General features: G+C 45.5%; 2 protein-coding genes and 1 long non-coding RNA gene across 10 annotated transcripts in view; 1 reads left to right on the top strand and 2 right to left on the bottom strand.

Annotated features, from left to right (window-relative positions):
• The window catches only part of Sh3bgr (SH3 domain binding glutamate rich protein), a 52,684-nt gene extending 48,479 nt beyond the window's left edge, over nucleotides 1–4,205 (bottom strand). The window contains exon 1 of the mRNA XM_047563130.1: nucleotides 4,007–4,205. Coding sequence (XP_047419086.1) covers nucleotides 4,007–4,051 — 45 coding nt within the window. The 5' untranslated portion in view covers nucleotides 4,052–4,205. The remainder of the gene's footprint in view (nucleotides 1–4,006) is intronic.
• A 2,224-nt stretch (nucleotides 4,206–6,429) lies between these two features.
• Lca5l (lebercilin LCA5 like) overlaps nucleotides 6,430–21,286 on the top strand; it is a 52,141-nt gene continuing 37,284 nt past the window's right edge. For 2 of the 8 annotated variants that reach the window (XM_047563125.1, XM_047563124.1), the window contains exon 1: nucleotides 6,430–7,500. In XM_047563125.1, the coding sequence (XP_047419081.1) occupies nucleotides 7,499–7,500 (2 nt within the window). In that variant the 5' untranslated portion in view covers nucleotides 6,430–7,498. The remainder of the gene's footprint in view (nucleotides 7,501–21,286) is intronic. The other 6 variants (XM_047563120.1, XM_047563122.1, XM_047563126.1 and 3 more) reach the window with 4 other exon arrangements.
• Nucleotides 12,142–16,040, bottom strand: LOC124992401 (uncharacterized). The gene is made up of 3 exons (XR_007110116.1): nucleotides 15,928–16,040; nucleotides 15,514–15,696; nucleotides 12,142–13,230 (listed from the first exon to the last, which is right to left on the bottom strand). It is a non-coding gene; the product is annotated as an uncharacterized LOC124992401 (long non-coding RNA).

The raw sequence follows: 21,286 nt of genomic DNA, 5'->3' as shown, positions 1-21,286 counted from the left end.
AGGCAAAGGAGTGGAGTAGATGGAAGGGGCGACCATGCTTACTGCTCACCTGCTCACTGCAGGACCAGCGAGGGCCTCCAGGTAAGTTATGTGACGGGCAGACGCCAGGCTCTGCGTTAAGTGCCATTTCTCAGTCCCCCATACCCACTCCCCGCAAATCAAGAAGAAACTTGAACCTGTTTGGCCCCAGGCTGGTCATTTAAACCAGCTCAAAAGGAAAACAGGAGGAGCACCTGACTTGTGCCTGGGCTGGACACCTATGGAGAAGGTCCAGCACAAGCTCAGAGGAAGGACAAGGGGAAAGGGGAGCACATGAGCCCACCTGGCTGGCACTGTCCCCTATGCTGCCCCCCAATACCCTACCTCTGGTGAGGGGTCTCTCTCTCCTAAAGGTTCCTGATGGAGGAGACCCTCCAGGCTTCCCAAAGGGTGGCCCTTCTCCTGCAGCCTCCTGAGCTGACCGCAGAGGCACAGCACCAGCCCTCAGAGGGCCCTCCCTGTCATGGCCCCAGGGGGCTCACTGTTTGGGCTGTGAGCACAGCTGCCCAAGAGCTGCTGCCATGGACCCTCTCTCTCTCTCTCCACCACTCTCCCCACCCTTCAGAGTGCCATGGGCCAGTGCTGGTTCCACAGGCTGCACCATCTGTCCCGGGAGCAGCTCTGCAGGACCTGCGCAACCTGGGGCCTGCGTCATTCTTGGAGCCTTTAGCAGAGGCCGAGAGCTCTGTGCTCCTGCCGTGTCACGGGTACTCCTAAGAAAGGTTTGTTCTCCCTCCTGAAGGCTTTGCCACAAGTCACACTAATGTGTTGGAGCAATCTGACTGCGGCACCTCTTTCTGTCACCCACTTGGCACCTCCTGCCTATTGTCTTGTACAGTTAGGAGCTTTCCAGTGAGGTCACCGTCCTCTAGTAAAAAGCCCGCTGGGTTTGAGTCACAAACAGCCTGCGTTTCCGTCCCAGACCAGAAAGTGGCTGTCTGAGCAAGAACTCAGGTTGTAATTTCCTCACCTGAAAAATGGGGTGAGGAAGATCCTCGAGGAGTGCCACCGCAGGGACCTGAGTAAGGACACGTGGGAAAGCACGTGTGTCGTGATTTGAGAACCGTCCTGCCAGGCACCCAGCACCCGTTATTCCAGGCCAGACAGGTGTAACACTGAGGGTCTGATGATCGATGAATGTTCCAAGATTTACACTCAGATCCATCTCATTCAAGAGTCATGTGTCTCCCACCAAATTCACACTATCAACCAAGATGCAGTCGAAGAACTCCAGGAGTCCCCACCAGGGTCTGCCCTTGAAGACCTTAAAGTTCCAGGGGCTGTGCATCTTGGAAACAGCAGAGACTGTCCTCTCTCCTTTTGTCCCCATGCCCCACTGTGGCCAAGGCCTTCTGCCAGAGAAGAGAGTCCTATAAGAAGACACCTGCCTTCTGCTTCCCCATGGTCTTTAACCCAAACCCCCTCCAGAATGTGATAAAATGTATCACAGTTCCTTAAATAGAGCGCTAACACACAGTCGCGGGTATTCAATTCCTTGAAGAGATTACAGTGTGTTTTTCCTTCTTCATTTACTTCACTTATCCAACAGAAGTCAGAATGCCCTGACTGATGAGGTGTGAAGCAAGAATACATTGTGCTGAAGAAGCGAGGAAGGCTTTGCAGAGCGCCCAGCACAGGGGCTGCTCCCGGGGTCTTCCTGCCAAGCCGCTGTTGGGGGAAATTCCCGATCCATGAAAATTCAGCAGCACCTGCGCTGGGGTAGCAAGTTCTCCCTCTTCAGGATATGTTGACTAATAATTGTCATAAGTGATAATTATAACAGCTGTAATGCTAATTTTATTAACTACAATGGACCAATCATCATAAAAATCATGGCAGCAACTAATATAAACTAGCAGTGATTAACCAGTAATCACGGTACTTTCTGAGCATGGATGGGGCACCTGACACCAGACCCGGCACTGAGCATCCTATTTCAGACGCCCTCGTGACGACGCCGTGAGGTGGGCACTATTCTTATCCTCATTTCACAGACAAGGAAGTCGAGGCTCCACAAGGTTAAATGCCTTTCCCAAGGTCACACAGTTGCAAGTGGCACTGAAACATTTGCTGGGGACTAGAACCAACTTGGCTTGTCCAAGATCCTGGAATGAGTGGCATTCCTCCGGGTCCTCCAAGGCTCACTAAATCATGATCCCAAGTTTCAGGAATGTGGGACATCAAATAAAACTAAGAAATTCATACATTTAGCTAGGCATGGTAGCGCATGCCTGTAATCCCAGAGGCTCAGGAGGCTGAGGCAGGAGGATGGTAAGTTCACCTGGGCAACTTGGCAAGACCCTGTTTCAAAATAAAATAAAAAGGGCTGGAGACAGGTGTGATGACACACACTCAGTGGTTCAGGAGGCTGAGGCAGGAGGATTGTGAGTTCAAAGCCAGCCTCATCAAAAGTCACTTGCTAAGCAATTCAGTGAGACCCTGGCTCTAAGTAAAATGTAAAACAGGCTGGGGATGTGGCTCAGTGGTTAAGCACTCCTGGGTTCAACTCCCAGTACCAGAAAAAAAAAAAATCTAGAAAATAAAAGAAATCCATAAATTTACTCCTTCTCTTCCAAAGAATACACAAGGTCACACACACCAAGACTACAGAATATACAGAAGATGGCAGTTAAGTAGTAAAAGTTTTCCGCCTTGAACATTTAAGGCCCCCGATGCCATTTTCCTCAAATAGTATGTTTTATCAAAATAATCCAAAAATGTACTCATGGACTGGGATGCAGCTTAGTGGTGGAGCACTTGCCTAGCATGTGTGAGGCCCTGGCTTCCCTCCCCAGCATCCCAAAACAAACAAAAAGATACTCTAGATATCAACTAAAAGTTTCCAGTCATCAGCGAGAAAGATTGACATTTGGAATTTTCCATTTGGAATCTTTATTCCTTTTTCTGTCAACCCATTCCAGAGATCACTAAAGCAACTGCTGAGCGGTTGTGATCTCCTGGAGCTAGCAGGATCTTTTCTCTTGCTTTTCTTTTCACCCCCTCTGAAACCCCTGGGAACTTTCAGGGTTGGAAATGGGGCTGTGACTCCAGAAATCCGAGCTGCAACCGGAGCTCCCCCAGGAACAAGATATAAAAGGAAACGGCCCCCTCTCAGGCCCTGACTCTGGGCACTGTAGAATGATTTCTTCTCAGGGCCTTCCGAATTTCTACTAAAATGCTGGTAGAAAGGTCAATCCCAGACAGACACAGCAGATTCAAGCCTGCAAAGCCTGAATCATTCTCAAGGAGAAAGGTGTCTCGTATTTCTTAAGGCAGGTCTACAGCCCGAGAACAGAGGCACGTGGGAGGCAGGTGCCTGGGCTCTCGGTCATCAGACCAAGCAATGTTAGGGAGGTTGGCTCCTACTTCCTATATGTGGGCCACTGGAATTCCTGGAGCATTTTAAACTGTGGCCTCAGAGATGTTTGCTCTTGTCACTGTGACATCATTTTCCTCAAATAATAATATTACACTGACTTCACACTTTCTGTGTGGTTACATCACACACACACAAGTAATTAGGCTCAGGAGTCATTTTAGCAATCCTGTTCATCATATGCTCCAAATAGAGTTGTACAAAGTGTCATTTATTTCTAGCTTTAAATTAGTCTAAATTCTGCAGACTTAATAGCAGAAACACTCCAAAAAAATAAAAATAAAAGCTCATGAGTCTATAATCTATGCAATGGCAACGCACATAGATCGCGTCATAAACTCTAGCATCCAACACTCGCCTTCCTGGAATCCACACACACACTTGTCTGGATCACACACTTTACACGCTATTTTCAACACTACAAAAACACGGTAAGCCAATGGCCCTCAATGCAGAGTGAAGTTGACTCACACGCTCAAAAGAATTTAAGGCCAACACTTGTCCATACCGGCTCCTTCTAATTCCCACCCCGATTTATCCAGAAAACAGTAGAGAAAGAAGCATGCCCCACGGATCCCACCAGACACCTACCGCTATGGACCCGGAAGAAGTGGCCACGAACACTTTGATAACCATTTCGATAGTCAGAAAGAGGACTCCCTCCAACACACCCCTATCAGGGAACGCGTCGCTAGACAAATCCTGACAGTGACAAGGAGGAGCAAGTGCCAGGTCGAGCGGGCAGCTGCCCAGGGCTCCCCTCTGCCTCCCCCCACCCCCCGCAGGAAGCTCTGCCCCTCAGAGGAGCAGACAGGCATCTCGGGCTTCCCCCTCCATTGGCCCAGGAATATTTTGGGATCTGTCAAGAAAATATTTGATTGGTTGATAAAAGCAGCCACTGGACCCTTTCCCTTATCACTTTAAATGCCCGACAACAGTCCCTAAAAGGCCAGGCTGTGCGGTGCACCAATCAGAGATCCGTGGAGAGATGCCTAGGGACAAGGGAGGTGGGGCCCTGGGAACAAGGGAGCAGAGGGAACAGAAGCAAGGGAGGAGCTCTTTGGAGCCACCAGAAAAGCTCAGAAAACACCGTCTCAGTCCAGGAGGAGGTTGGCCTCACCTAGCTTTTGGCTAACAAACGGAAGGATTAGAAAAGCCACAAGGGCCTTTAAATAAAGAGCAGCTTTCCTATTTTAAGATTTTTCTGGAAGATTTTTTCAAAAACTCAGTAAATTGTAACACAATAGCAATTCCTCTGTGAATGGCCCCTTTCCAGCTTTCTCCCTTCACCACCTGTTTGGCCTTGTAAGGTTTCCTGACATCCCAGAGGTTCGCTGGTCACTATGATGCCTGCCACCAGCACGTTACCTTCGCTGTGTTAAAGACTTTGGGGGTAGTTTTGATTTGCATTTCTCTTATTACTAGAGATGTTGAACATGTTTTCATATATCTGTTGATTGCTTGTACATCTTCTTCTGTGAAGTCTATTCATTTCCTTAGCCCATTTGTTGATTGAATTATTTAGGATTAGGTTAAAGGAGGAGGGCAAGAATGGAGGAAGAAAGGACTATACAGAGGGAAAAGAGGGGTGGGAGGGGTGGGGGGGAGGAAAAAAAAACAATGAATCAAACATTACCCAATCTAAGTTTATGATTACACAAATGGTACGCCTTTACTCCATATACAAACAGAGAAACAACATGTATCCCATTTGTTTACAATTAAAAAAAAACTTTGGAGGAAAACAAACAATAATTTGTTTACTACAGCCTCTACCTACCCCATCTTATTTATGTAAATGATTTGGATTTTGTTAAAAATCAGAAAAATTCATGTTAGTCACCCAAGCTCTTCCAATGAGTTTCAAAATCAAGATCAAGGGCATTAGGGACAAAGTCTTTCAGGAGGCAGGAGGGGGATATTAGCCCTTGTTTTCAAAGCCCCTGCTGCTCACTATGGAGGAGGAGATACTGGATCCTGGAGTGGGCAGGGTCCTCCCTGACTTCTGCACCTGCCCCTTCCACAGTCCTGAAGGCACTGAGGCCTGCTCCCCCAACCCTCAGGTGGGTGCCTGTGATCAGAAAGGACACCCAGTCCCTGGAATACTGCCCAGGTTGATTTCCACCACAAGCAATCTTTGAGGTAACTCTACCAAAACTTAACTTTTGGCTTCAACATGCAAGGTTAACTACACAACTATAGCAATTCCTACTATTTTCCTTGTATCTCTACAGTGACTCTTGTCTGTCCACCTGGAGATGCTGCCCAGCTCACCACTACCACCAAAACCCACCACCACCATCATCTACAGATAACTCACCATCTAAGCTTCTCCAATTGGGGTGGGGGGTGGGGGGAGGCACTCCTAACAGTGGACCGAGAAAGGGATGGTGATGTGGAGAAAAGCTTTGTCCCAGCCCGCACCTACCCAAGTGGAATTAAACAGCCTATGTGAAAAGGAGTAGCCACAGCTCCTCCCGCATAAACACCAAATGCAGGAATTCTAAAGGGAAAATGTGATGCACTTGACTACCTAAATACCAAAATACATTGTAAACAAAGTTACTTGACAACCTGGAGTAAACACATGCAACATGTATCACAGAAGGAACCTTCACACGTCTCAAGTTCCTCCAAGTCAGTATCTACAAGGATGAACATCACGTTCAAAACGGGCCCCAGTCCTGAACGCGGAGGCCCATGACTGCAGTCCCAGCTACTGGGGAGGCTGAGGCAAGGGGGTCGCTGGAGCCCAGGAGCCCAGGCCAGCGGGCACCCTGGCAGAGCCAGCCTGAAGACAAGCAGGCGAGCGGGGGGCGCTGGAGGAATGTGAGCTTCGGATCCGGCCAGGTCGATGCTCCTTTCCGGAAATCAATAAATAAGGACGACTTCCTTTAAAAAATCTATCCTTCCTACTGACGAGGAAGTGAGTACAATTAAATGTGCCAATAATTACTGATAAAATGGGCAGGAGTTAAAAACCAACAGTAATTCCACCACCCGGGTGGGCAGAGTTTCTCCTTGTCCTCGTCTGTCCGTCCCTGAATTCTCTACACCGAAACGCGTGGTGTCGCGATCAGAGACACCCATCCGAGTGAGAGAAAGCTGACAAGGACATGCGCCGGGTCACCGCCTCCGCAGGGCGCAGGCGTCTACCCCGCGGAGCCGCGCGCTGAACCCAGGTCCCGAGACCCGGCGGCAAGCGGCAGAGGCCCAAGCGCGACCACCAGCGGACGCAGGGCCCGGGCGCCGCGCTGGAATGGAGGACGCTGCTCCAGCGAGTCCCCGCTAACTCCTCTGCTAGGAGAAGACGCGCCCTCCGGCCGCCCGGCGCGCAACGCCGCGCAACGCCAGCCCCGCCCCCGCTACCGCCGCAGGCGCCGCGTGGGCGGCTCCGAGTGCGCATGCGCATCGCCGCCCCGCCTGCGAGTCCGGTCGTCCCAGGGGGCATCGCGCGGTTTCCACGGCGACGCGCCGGCGCCCAAGAGAGGCCGGGTTGGCGCAGCCGCAGGAGCCGCGGGAAACAGGTAACTGCCTGCAGCTGTCGCCTGTCGCCCACCCCAGGCGCCTGCTGAGCTCTTCCCGGTCCCTGCCGGGCCGGCCTCGAGCGCCGCTCCGCTGGTAACGTAGCCAGGCGCCGCCGTTTCCTTCTGCAAAGCGCGGCGGGTGGGCGGCCGCCGCCCCTGCCCGGAAAGAGCGACCAGCGCCGGCAGCGCGCCGGCGAGTACAGCCGCTCAGCCGCCCGGCCGCTCGGGCAGCGGGCCGGGCACGGCCCCGGGAGCCCGGGCCGTGGGGCCCGACCGCAGGCCTCCGCCTCCCTGCACGCGCCTTCGCTTGTTTGCGGTTTCCCTCCGACCTTGCGGCCCTCGCCCCTGCCCGTGAGCCTCTGCAGCTTGGAAAAGGCCTCTCGGTTTTCGTCCTCCCCGCGCTCAGTCTAGGGTTCTGTGCACAAGTTCCCGGAAGGCTCTAACGTTTCGGTGCCACAGCTATGACAACACTGAGTTCTTCCAGGCCAGCTTTTCACGGGCTGAACGTGACCTTGAGCCTGTTTTCTGCCGACGCTCCCTAGACGACTGCATCCACATGTAAGAGCCGCTGAGCCCCGAATGCTCACTAACCCTAGCCCTTCCCCTGAAGGTGACACTGGTGCACCCAGCAGCCTACCGTGACCCTTGGTAGGCGTCTAAGGAGTCCCTGAGGCTGTAGATCCAAGATAACTCCTGATCGCTCTCCCACCCTGCTCCACCACGCTCTTGAGCCAGCCCCTCACCAGAAACTCCCTTCAGGTTGTCCAAGCCTTGGTGCCTTCCTCTGTCAGTGCATCCTAGACGTACTCAGAAAAGAGGCACAGTTCTGCCATTTCTCCAACCCCCCACTGCCACCACCCTGCTCCGGGCAACTGTCATCTGGTGCTTGCATTTCAATAACCTTGTAATTGTTTTCTTGGCTTCTACCCTTCCCTACTTGATTACAGGCAGTCATGTTAGTTTCCCTTTCTTGGTTATTTCATGTGAACAAATTTTTCAAAGGATTATATTAATTTCATTCTTCTCATAGATAAAAATGTATTCTTAGTATGTGCTTAGAGAATTGCAACTGTTAAGCCAGGTAGACAAGACTGCATAAGCACGGTACTGTTAACAAGCTACAAATTGAAAGATGCCCTATAGCTTTTTTAAAGGAACAAATATGACAGTGTCCCTGGAACCTCACTAGAGTAAGAACCTCACTGCAGGGAAGAACAAAAGACTCCAAGCCTTCCTCCAAGTGAGAAAAAAAGGAACCATGTAGGAATTAAAGCTCTGTTCCGTACTTTTTTTTTTTTTTTTTTTTTTTTTTTTAAGAGAAGCATCTAAAGAGGCAAACTGAGATGGAGACAAGTGATCATCCCCGTGCTGATTATTTTGATAGTTCGGTACCTGGGTGCTGGTACCCTAGTCAGTCAAAGATGACAATCATCAATGTGACAAGTCCCTGCCTTCAGGGAGGTAATGGCCTCTACGAACCTGTACCCTTACCAATCTTTTAAACTCCCAACCCCCTTCTTTTCCCCATCAAGTGAAACCCCAATTCGCTAAGAGTTGGTTGCAATTAACTGAGGAACCAGAGGAGGTCACAGATCACAAGCCTGCACTCTAGCAAATCTCGTCTCACACAACCCACCTTGTGCAGTCACTTCACAGAGAAACTTTGGGCTGTCAGGAGACCCTCAATCTCCAGCCACAAAACTGCAAACACTACTACATCCCTATCCATCTCATCTCCCTCCTATCCAAGGCAACTCCCTTCACTGGTCAGAGCCCCAATGGTATGAGGTGTCCATTCTCTCCAGTGTAATCACCTCGTCCATCTCAATTGGCTTTATGCTGTTTACTCACCCCGATCCCCATCCCCTCACCCAGGGCTTTTAAATGTTCAAGTCTCCTATCACAAAAGAGAGAAAAAGAAATCCTTTACCCCACATTCCCCTTCAATTTCCAATTATTGTTTAATCCTTCATCCCTTTGGACAGGTCCACTAATTAAGGAATTGCCATATTCAGTACATCTTACACCTATTCAGAATCTATCTTCAACCCCCTCCAGTCAGGCTCCCATCCTCATCCTTATGCAGGGGGCCGGGGAGAACCTCTGATGGACATTTGCAGGCTTTGTCATGCTCTGTCTCTGAGTGGCTTTCGTCACTGCTGCCCCATCTCTTCTTGACACACTCCCCGCCTCTGCATGCTCCGCCCCCCCTGCTCCCCTGCTCTTCTTGCTGCCATTCTGGCTCACGCTCCTCTTCCAGGCTCCGAAGTACTGGAGTTGCTCATACTCCTCGTCTGTTCTCTCTGTTCCCCTAGACCTTGACAGTAGGCATAAATCCATGCCCACAGCCTTAAATGCCAGCTATGTGCTCTTGACACCCAACTTTCTTCACAGTGGCCTCTTCTGAGCTAGACCAATACGTCCAGCTAGCTGAATGATACTGCTTCTTAACATCACTCAGACCTTCAGCTCAACAGCCGCAGGACCACACAGTATCCCACCGTCCAGCCCCAGGTGGAACCTCTTCCCTTGTCAGCTAGGTTCCTCCTTGGCCTTTCGCTGTACCCCAGCAGGCAGTCCTGGTAATGTCACCTGGGCATTTTTTTAAGTACCTTTATTTATTTATTTTTACGTGGTGCTGAGGATAAACCCAGTGCCCCACACGTGCTAGGAAAGCGCTCTCCTGCTGACCCACAGCCCAGCCCTGTCCTGGGCATCATTCTCCTGCCTTCATCATTACCAGCACCTCAGTCCACGCTGCCACCTTGTGTTGGTCTGCTCTCCATAACTAACAAGTACCTGTGGTAATGTAGAGAAAGGCTTATTTTGGCTCACAGTTTTTGGAGGCCTCAGTCTATGGCTGGTTAACCTATTACCTTTGAACCTGTGGCAAGGTAGCACGTCACAGCAGGGAACACGTGGTGGAGCCTCTTGCCTCACCTGGACTGGGGATCGTTGTAGATCCAGACTTGAACACACTTCATTCAGCTTCTGCAGGCCTCTGGCTGGTCCCCTTACCCCTTCTGACCTTCCTCATTTCTGTTCTTCACACTGCAGCCTGAGCAGCCTCCGCCAGAGGCATAACCGGTTACGCCAGCCCTCCCGGTGTTCCGCTAGTTTACTGCCACTTCCCTTCACTTTGGAACACATGATCCAGATATGCATGGCCTTCCCAAGCCCTGTACCACCCACCCACCTGCCTCTCCAGAGTCATCAGGAACCAGGAGCCACTGGCCCTTCCACTGGACCTCAGCCACATGGGCGCCCTGCACCCTTAAGGCTTTGCCACTGTCCTCCTGCCCTCATCCCCTCCTCCTAGTTAGTGCCCACTGACTTCCTGTCTCAACTCAGCGCTTCCATGGGGGTCCCTCCTTGGGTCACTTGTCAGGATCCAGTTTGTTACACAACCTGACAGAACTGTATCTCCTTTAATGTAGAAGTCACTGCTATCACGAGCATCTGTCAACATACAAGCCCCTGTTGGTGTTGTCTTCGTCCTGGTGTCCCCACCCCGCCCACAGCTCCTGGCACAGCGAGCGCTCAATATGTGTTGAAAGAATGTATGAGAAATGGTACATTTCTGGTATTTTAACACAATTTTATTGAAATAGAATAAAAATTCTAGTAAAAAAAAAATAGGTAAACATTGAAAATATTTAAATGTGGTCGCAGGGGAGCTAAAAATCAGCACCTCTGTGGTTGGAAAGCCCTGGGAAAATCCAAATTAAATTTTCCTTTGGGCAGAGCAGCCCATTGCATTTTTCGCCACTTGGGGGAAGTAGAGAGGCACAGTTTTTATCCTAAAGGTGCAGCTTTGAGGTGTCAGCCTGGTAATGAATTCAGGCTTTTTGTCAAAAATAAAATGTCTAAAATTGTTAAATGACCAAAACCCACCATATAGTCTATGACCATCCAGTCGTTGAACACAACACATTTTCATGTCGTCAGCTTGAATTTCTGGTAAATCCAGTTCGGTTTCACCTGAGGATTTGAGTGCTAGACGGGCCTTAGGGGCCTGGGCAAATCGGCTGATTTCTCGCCTTAGCCACTTGAGTCCAAATAGCTGGTGCACTGGTGGAGCGAGGAAGAGGACTCAGTTCAAACTTCTATGTGTTGACTTCTAGAGTGACCAGAGATCTGAAGCAGAAAACCAGGACACATGATCTTAAAAGTAGATGTGTTTGACATGGTGTCCTTGAAAACTAGTACCAAGTTCATAGGCTGAGGGAAGAGCTTTCTGTCCATTCAACATTTTTGTATCAGGGTGCACATGAAGGAGTTCAGGCCTTTCTTTTGTAGGAAAACCCCAAACTTAGGTCTGGTTGATGTTTCCCCTGCCCACATTCAGGCGTGCTCCTGGTAGGGAGGCCACAGAAACGACTGTGCCCTTCTAAGCACCCAGGGACATGTCCCACCACTGCTAACCTTGACCCACGGTGTCTGCAGGGTTTCTTCACAATGTCATTGTCTTCCCTTTACACTTGACTAGTATTGGGGGAAGGGATGTCCTAATATTATGGCAGATCCTCCTCTTCGTCCGCTCACATTCACTGACCTTCATTATCCGTTGGCAGCTCCTGCCTGTGTGTGTCCTCTGTAGACGTTGTCAAATAGTGATTATATTTCCACTCTTGTACAGGTGTTAGTTTTGCTGTAGCACAAGACAGAGCTTTCTCATTTACTCATTTATGTCAGTGTGGACTCATGTAGAGTGAAACAGACATTATGACCTCATGTACACGTATGACTACATGACCAGTGTGATCCTGCAATATGTATAATCAGAAAAATGAGAGATTGCACTCCATTTATGTATGATTTATCAAAATGTATAAATGCATTCTACTGTCATGTATACCTAATTAGAACAAATAAAATTTAAGAATTTTTAAAATTAATAAAGGTATTGTGCCCATCTACAACTAAAAATTAATAATTAATTAATTAAAAGATAGTGTACCAAGCCAGGTGCAATGGCACATGCCTGTGATTCCAGTAACTTCAGAGGCTGAGGCAAGAGGCTGAGGCAGGAGGATTGCAAGTTCAAGGCCAGCCTCAGCAATGTAGTAAGGCCCTAAGCAATTTAGTGAAACTCTGTCTCAAAAAGTAACAAATAAAAGGGGCTGGGATTGGAGCTCAGTAGTAAAGCACCCCTGGTTTTAATCCCCAGTATCAAAAAAAAAAAAAAATACTGTCCCAAAGCATTATAATCACCTTCTTTTTTAACTTCTTATAATAGTGTATTTAATTTATATCTTAATAGCCTGTTTTTAGTCATTTTAATTCATGATGTTTTTCAAAGCACCTGTATTAGTTCCCTATTGCTGCTATAACAAATCATCACACAGTGCCTTAAAATAAAATATATTTATTCTCTTGAAATTATGGAGATCCAAAGTCTGAAATATCTTAAGATTCTGGCAGGACTGTTTCCTTCTGGAGGCTCCAGGGGAGAGTCCAATCCCTTACCTTTGCTAACTTCTAGAAAAGTCATGTTCTTTGACCTGTGACCCTTTATTCCATCTTCAAAGCTGGTAGCATAGTGTCTTCTGTCTCTGCCTCTTCTTCATCATAGGGCTACCTAACTCTGACTCCTTGAGTCCCTCTTACAAAAGCCCACGTGATTATATTAGGTCACATGGCTAATTCAGGAAAAGTTTCCTACCCAAGTTCTTGAAATTGTTCGCAACTGCAGAGTCACTTTTCCTACATATAGTAACAGGCTCTGGGGATATAGATATCCTTAAGGGACCATTAATCAGCCCATCAGAACCATATGAAAGTTTTAAACTTCAAAAATGGGACTTAACTCCTTTCGTTATGGAAGGCAATGAGCAGCATGTAGACACTGATTAGAATTAACATGTCTTGGAGATCCTTACATATGCATGTCCATAAACAGAAATAGGTTTTATTCCCATGGTTTTAGACTGTGCAATCTCAGTTAATAGTGACAATTACCACAACATGTTTTGCCTAATTCTTTAACTTTTGCCATTCTGATAGATGAAAAATGGAATCTGGTTGTTTTAATTTGTGTTAACTTATGAGTAAGCTAGAACATCTTTTTTCCGTATTTCTTGGTAGTCTGCATTTCTGTAACACACTTGTTCTATACTGTGTTTCAGAAGAACGAATTTCAGTATGTGATGCTAAATCTGCCAACCTCAGTCCTTCCAAAATGAGATCCAGTGCCGACCAGTTGTACCCAGAGGTCCTCCTTTTCTTGTTTTATGTTGTTTCCAGACAAGTAGCCCATAATCCACTCTACTTTTGTTCTGTTTTACACTGGAAAGAAAGAACAGTCAGATGAACTACAGGATCTTTTGTGCTGCCTCTAACATTTTGAAAAGCACCGCTCAGTATAACTTCTTCAGACCTTACTTCAGCATAAGCATGGGATAAGTTCAATCAAGATGATGATTATTATTATTTCCCAATCAACTGCCAATAGTCGATTCAGTTTAATAGAGGAAAAGCCTTGGTGTGTGAAGTATAAAACAATTCATAATGCAAATGAATTTATATGAATTAATACTGGTTCAGAACTTTTGTTCTTATATAAATGTTTCTTTGTGAAATAGTAGCACTTTCCTTTTGTAAGATCATTTTAGGTTTTTTGAAATATATTCTATCTTTTAAAAGAGACCAAAATATTTCAAAAAATACTACCCTGGAAACTCTAAATTCTACAGTGTGATGAACCCTGTGCTCAGAACATACAGTTTATCCTCAGACACCTTAGGGAAGTTGAGTAAGAACAACAGGTATGCAGGAATTCATTTTACGACATTTTAGCAGATACTTTCTTTTGACAGCCTTAATCCAAAAGCAGGGTGGAAACCCCTGACTGTAGTATTCAAGCGTGATCGAGATGTACCCCTGGACCTAGCGCACTCTTCTCTCGAGTTCTGTAATAAGCGAACACAGCACAGGCGCTTACTGTTCTCGTAAGCAGCCATCCTTCATCATGGTGCACTCCAGAAAAACACATCATCCACCTGGTCAGATGTTTTCATTAGGGCAGTGGAGAAATGGACCTCATTTAATATCCTGAAGGCAGAAGTTTGCCTTCATGACCCCAGGGCTCAGCAGACACTGAATAAATGTTCTTTAACTTAACATGTTAATTAATTAACTACTAAGAACTTTGGGTGGTTGGCCCAAGACCTAGGTTTTTCCATTATGTGCTACATAATCAGAACTCCATTTATGTGTAATTGCAGGCATTTTATTGATAACTGTAGCAAGTAGTCCATCTGTATAAACACAGAGACACTCTAAAACAGTTTAGTTACCTTAGAAGTGCACCAATAGGTTAGGCCTGATACTAGTCATCCATCAATTTTTAGCAGATCAGTGAGAAAACTGGTACTTAATAGATTGAATATTCCAGAGAGCTACTCGATACATGTATTCTGTGTACTTATTACTAACTGTAGTCACAGCCAAAAATCAAATTTGGTTTTTCTTTGGTTTATATCACAGATAATGTTTCTCAGGCTGAGTTTCATGAATAAAATGAACTCTCATGGTGACAGCCAGGAGAACCCAAAAAGACCAGGTTCAGGGCACAGGTAGAAATTTTACAGCAGTTTTGGGGTCCCAGAAATTCCAGAAAGCTAAGAGTGTTCTGTTTCTTTGGCAGGTATGATGTATGTTAAGGTCAAGTACAGATGCTTCTGGACCTGCAGTGGACTATGTTCCAATACACCCAAAAATGCACTTAATACACCTGACCTACCTAGCCCGGCCTACTTTAAATGTACACAGAATACTTACATTAGCCTGCAGTTGGGCAAATCATCTAACACAGAACCTGTGTTATAACAAGGTTCTGAATAACGTGATTTATTGAATACTTGTATCAAGAAAAATCGCTGGCAAGACTGTACACTCTGGGGTATTGGGTGTTTGCTTGTTTGAGTAGGAGCTGCAGCTCGCTGCCTGGCGTTGTGAGAGTCCTGTAGCCCATGAAAAGATCAGAATTCCAAATGCAGTTTATGCTGAATGCATGTGGATTGCAGTCCACCTTAAAGTCAAAAAATGTAAATTGAACCACTGGCAATCAGGAACATCCAGTTTTTTTTTAATTTTGGAAACTGAAATGCCTTAATAAGATTTACCTGGGTTTATCGTCTATGCCTGTATGATAATTACCCCCAGACTTAAACCATTTAATACAATAGTGTGGTTGGCCACCACTCAAAAAAATATTTTGGATAACATCATTATTTGTTAAAATTAATTGATTAGAGATGGAGAAAATATAGCATTACACAGATTGTTTTTAAAATTAGGTAAATAAACATTCTAGAAAGCACCTTTTAACCTAAGTGAACTACGTCTTTTGTTCATCCATTTTTCTGCAAGATCACTGCTAACTGTAGCCTCCCGTGGTCCACACAGAAGTCTTCTGTTCTGCAAGTTTCTCTCCAGTTTTCAAATGAACACTCACTGACTGGAAAACAACAGACATCTATTATGCCACGGGTCCCAGGCACGGCGGGGTCCTGCTGCTCAGGATGTCTCCTAAGACTGAAATCAGGAATCAGTGGGAGCTGCAGTTACCTGAGCACTCATCTGGGAGAAGGTCCAAACTCGAACCCCCTCAAATGGTTGCTGGCAGGACTCTCTGTACCTCACAGGCTGTTAGACAGGCTCGCTTCCTCACTGGCTGTTGGCCGAAGCCTCTGTTTCTTGCCCTGTGTCCATGAGTCAGCTGTGTCCATGAGTCAGTGTGGTAGTTGGCTTCTATCAGTGTGAGCAAATGAGACAAAAAGAGAGTGATTAAGACAGCAACGGGAGGGCTGGGGTGGCTGGGGTGGCGGCACGGTGCTAGAGCGCTTGCCTCGCATGCGTGGGGCATTCCCCAGCACCACATAAATAAATAAAATAAGGACATTGTGTCCATCTACAACTAAAAAATTTTAAAAATTAAAAAAAAAAAAAAAAAAAAGACAGCAATGGGAGTCTTTTAGTTACCTAATGTTGGAAGTGACATCCAAGTCAAATCAACAGGAAGGGATCCCACAAGGGCGTGAGAAGGAGGGAGGGTCACTGGGACCTGCCTTCCAAGCTACCTACCACACAGTGTGCATTCCCAGCAGTGTCAGAAAAGTGAAACCAGCGTGACTTGTGCCCTGACATTCCTCTGGAGATGAAAACTTCAGGGAAGGAAAAGTGACCTGACCTTACATAGGAGCAATCACTGGACCCCAGGTGATCCTGGCCATCCAGAAGTCGGTGGGGTGCTGCTTCTACTGCTGGTTAGAATAATCAGCCAGGAAACCATTAGACTGGAGTGGCTAAGGCCCTGGGTTGCTACCTAAGCAAACCAAAGCCTACCTCTGCTGCATTTCTCAGAAATGACAAATGTCAAGGAAAGTGAGCAACTTTAACAACTGCCACCCAGCTGCTACTTAGGACCTTTCCAACCAAATAGTCCAAATAAGACAACTCGGTAACTTATCCACTGTTTTCTTTGTGTTGCCTCATTCACTTTGTAAAAGGCTTTTCTTTAAGCCCCTCTATCAGTGACCCCAAATGAAAAGCACAGCTGGCTTCTGCTTGATTCGTGAGTCAATGTTCAGTTTTTGTTTTCCCCCAGTACTGGGGGTTGAACCTGGGAGCACTCTACCACAGAGCTACATCCCAGCCCTTTTTCTTAAGTTTTGAGACAAAGTCTCACTAAATTGCTAAGGCTGGCCTCAAACTTGCAATTCTCCTGCCTCAGTCTCTGGAGTCCCTGCGACTACAAGCATGCACTATCGCCCCTGGCTTCAATTTAATTTTTTTTTTTTTTTTTTTTTTTTTTTTTTTTTTGCGGTACCGGGAATCGAACTCAGGGCCTTGTGCTTGCAAAGCAAGCACTCTACCAGCTGAGCTATCTCCCCAGCCCTCAATTTAATTTTTAACACTTTTTTTAAAATGTTTTTTTAGTTGTAGATGGACACAATATCTTATCTGTTTGTTTATTTTTATGTGTGCTGAGGATTGAACCCAGTACCTCACACATGACAGGCAAATTCTCTTTGCTGAGCTACAGCCCCAGCCCAATTTTTAACACTTTTGAGAAACAGCTGGGAAGCCTTTTGGTTTTCCAGACAGTGCCTATCACCCTTCCCTAGCCTCGGACACAGTACGGAGTTCACAGAGCTCTCCGTGGCTACAGAAGATTCAGATGCTTGGGAAGGTAAAGCACTGTTTGTTCCCCCACAGCTGCTCCTTGTACTACCCAGTGGGGGGCCCTCTGCCACAGTGGCTTGAGGTTTTCCAGGTGGGCATCTTCTAGGCCTTCATCGGGTGCCCCAATGACTTTGCTCCTTTTTGACTCTCCCTCTTACCTGTTCCCTCTCTATCTTGATGTCTTCTCATTTCACATTTTTCCCTGGGATTCATCTTATTCCCATGAACAGAAGGACCTATCTTCAACCTGATAAAGAACTTGTGTGAAAAAGCCGTCGTCGACAGCATCCTTGATGTCAAAGGCCGAGTGCTTTCCTCCAGGAGCCAAAGCAACCCAAGGACATCGTTCTCACCACTGCTGCTATTCAGCGTGGTCCTGGGGATTCTGCCAGAGCAACCACGTAACACAGAAATAAACAGGCCGTGTGAAAAGAGAAGAGAACTCGCTCTACTCACAGATGACATCATCATCTAAGTAGAAAGCCTGATTGAAGCTACGAAAAAAACCTACTAGAACTCATAGCAAGTATAGCAAGGTTGTGGGGTATAAGGTTAGTTGCAAATGCCAATTGTATTTCTATATCCTAGCAGCAATCAGAAACTGAAAATAAAAACCAGTACCGCTTACAACAGCATCACTGATTACCATCAAAAATAGAAAACACTTAGGGATAAATGTGACAGACGTTGTTTGTTTAAGATTTATGCACTGAAAACTGCGAAAGCCAGAGAGATCTAATAAATTGGAGGTGTACTGTATTCACAAATCAGAATTCTCAATATTGACAAAGCACGAGTTCTCCCTAAATTTATCTACAGATTCAACACAATCCCAACCTCAATCCTATTAGACTTTTTTTTAGGAATTGACAAACTAATTATAATATTCAGATGAAAATTCAAAAGGACCTAAAATAGCCTAAACAACTCTGAAAAAGAAGAACAGATTTGGAAAACTAATATTGCCTGACTTCAAGATTAATTATAAAGCTACAGGAACCAAAACTAGAGAAATAGATCAGTGCAATAGAATTCATAGGGACATATGTACATATATCAAAAGAGTGAACTGTGGCTGTCTATCCTCCCTGTAGCTCCTTCTCCCTTTGCACATTCCTGTAATCCCAGCTGAGGCAAGAGGATCACTTGAGCCCAGGAGTTCAAGACCAGCCTGGACAACAGTAAGACCCCATCTCAAGAAATAAAAAATTCATAATTATTAACTCAAAATGGGTCACAGACTTAAAGTAAAACTTAAAACTATAAAACTTCTAGAAGACAGCAGGGAGAAAAATCTTTGTGACTTCAGGTTATGCAAACTCTTCCTAGGTACAATACCAAAAGGACCATTCATAGAATAACAAATTGATAATTGGGCTTCATGAAAAAATTTTAAATGTCTTCTCTTTAAAATACACTTTTAAGAGAATGAAAAAGCAAGTCTCAGAAACTATTTGCAAAGCATAGATCTGACAAAGGACATCTAGAATTTATGAACAACTCTGAATATTCAATAACAAAACAATCCAATTTTTTAAATGTGCAATTATTTCACCAAAGAAAAAAGAAGGTTGTTATGGTTTGGATATGAGGTGTCCCCTGAAAGCTCCTGAGTTAATGCAGAAATAGTCAGAGGTGAAATGATTGGATTGGATTGGATTGTGAGAGCTAATCAGTCCATCCTGGTTTGAATGGACAGAGCGAAACTGGAGGAGGTGTGTCGCTCAGAACGTGCCCTGGAAGGGTACATCCTCCCTGTAGCCCCTTCCCCATTTGCTCCACCTCTCTGCTTCCTGGCCTCACCAAAAGCCAAGCAGCTTTCCTCCACTGGGCCCTTCCACCATGATGCATTGTGCCTAGAGCCATGGAGTCAGCCTTCTACAGACTGAGACCTCTGAAGCCATGAGACCCAAATAAACTTTTCTTCCTCTAAGTTGTTTTTGTTAGGTATTTTGGCCAAAGTGACAAGAAAGCTAAATAAAACAGATGGCAAATAAGCACACAAATAGATGTCCAATGCCATCAGTTACTTGGCAAAGCAAAGCCACAATATCACTACACAAACCTATTAGAAAGGCTAAAGTATACTCATATCAAGTGCTAGCAGGAATGGGGAGTAACTGGAACTCAGGAACTAGTGATGGGAATGTAAAATGGTACAACTACAGTTTGAAAGTTTCGTAAAAAGTTAAAAACATACACCTACAATATCATGCAGCCTTTATACTCCCAGGTATTAACAGGTATTAGGGAAAGGTTCCATGGTGTGGGTCAGCTTTCTGCCACTGTGACGAAATACCTGAGATCATAATTTTTAAGGAGGAAAGGTTTATTTTGACTCACAGTCCTGGAGATTTCAGTCTGCGATTGGTTGTCCTGTTGCTCTTGGGCCTGTGGGAAGGTAGAACATCATGAAGGAAGCTGCTCGCCTCAGGGCTTCCAGGAAGCAAAGGGAGACAGGAAGGAAGGGCCTGGGATCCTTTGGGATCTTTTGGGCCTTTGGGAAACATTAAAAATCCAAACTATAGCATCCATACACAAAACTTGTACGTGAATGTTTATAGCAATTCTTTTAATATACGAGAAACATAGCTGAAAGGTCTGTACACAGACATATAGATAAACAAATCATGGTTTATGCAAACAACTGGATGGTACTGAGCAATTTTAAAACCTGAATTTTTTTTTCTTGATACTAGGAATTGAACACAGGTGTACTTTACACACCAAGCTACATCCCTGTCCTTTTTTTTTTTTTTTTTTTTTAAGTTATTTAGGGCCTTGCCAAGTTGCCAAGGCTGGCCTAGAAGTTGCAGTCCTCCTGCCTCAGCCTCCCAAATTGCTGGAATTACAGGTGTGCACCACCACACCTAGCAAAAAAATAAACTGTTACTACACATAGTAATATGTTGACTCTCTAGGTAGGCGGACTTAAAGAAACCAAATAGAAGTACATATGGTATGATTTCATTGTTATAAAACTAGGAAATGCAAACTAATCTATGCAAACATCCCAGTTGCCCAGCATGGGGATGAGGAGCTGGAGTGACAGCAGAGAGGAGTCACCGAGAGGTTCAGGAAGCAGGAGTCACGATTAGGCCGCGCTCTTGGCTGTGATGACAGTCTCATGAGTGTGTGAGTACCGCTGTGTGTACACATGCACAATGTCTGATACGATAAATCGTGCACTCTAAATATGTGCAGTTTATTAAATTTCATTTATACCTCAGTAAAAGGGGGTTTTCTTCAATTAAAAAATAATTTCATCGCAAAGACTGAAGAATTTGTTTTCTTATAAAATGTGTAGGCCAAAGAAATTTATCTATTGGGTAGATTAAAAATGATCAAATGTTGCCGGGTGTGGTGGTGCACACCTGTAATCCCAGGGCTCAGGAGGCTGTGATGGGAGGATCCTGGGTTCAGAGCCAGCCTCAGCAAAAGTGAGATGCTAAGCAACTCAGTGAGACCCTGTCTCTAAATAAAATACAAAATTGGGCTGGGGCTGGGGCTCAGTGGTAGAGCGCTTTCCTAGCATGTGTGAGGCACTGGGTTCAATTCTCAGCACCACGTATAAATAAATGAAAAAAATAAAGGTCTATCAACATCTTTAAAAATATTCCTTAAAAATTCCCAGTACCCAAAAAAAAATTATCAAATGTTGGTGATCCACCTACTACATTCCCTTAAGTGCTGGTATCATTGCATTGAACTTCTTACTGTGAAGCCTTATTTTTCTTATGATCTCACCTTGTCAAAGACTAGGCCATTAGTAGTAAAAGAGAGCAATTGTCTTTCAATCATTCTAGCAAAAAGAGGCATAATAAATTTACCTAAAATCTGGCTTTAGTGACACCAGCATTAATTAGTTCTGATAAGTCCCTGGGCCAGCCAGGTCACATGCTATTGTCACCAACTATAGATACATTCTTCCAAAACAATACAGTATGTTAATATGCCATCTAAAGTGATTATGATAACTCTTAGCCATTTCCCCAAAGTTCAGTTTCTTGGGATATGGATTGAAATTACAGGTTTTGATTTTTAAATATTTGTGCCAAAGCATTATAACACAGTGATAAATCAGTGAACACAGCAATTAATTTCAAGTTGCTTACAGTATTTTTTCCATGAGATAAATTAGGTTATAATAGTGATC

This window comes from Sciurus carolinensis, chromosome 9, assembly GCF_902686445.1.
Source record: "Sciurus carolinensis chromosome 9, mSciCar1.2, whole genome shotgun sequence".
Lineage (NCBI taxonomy): Eukaryota > Metazoa > Chordata > Mammalia > Rodentia > Sciuridae > Sciurus > Sciurus carolinensis.
Note: the sequence above shows the minus strand (reverse complement) of the source record. Positions and strands in the feature narration are given on the sequence as shown.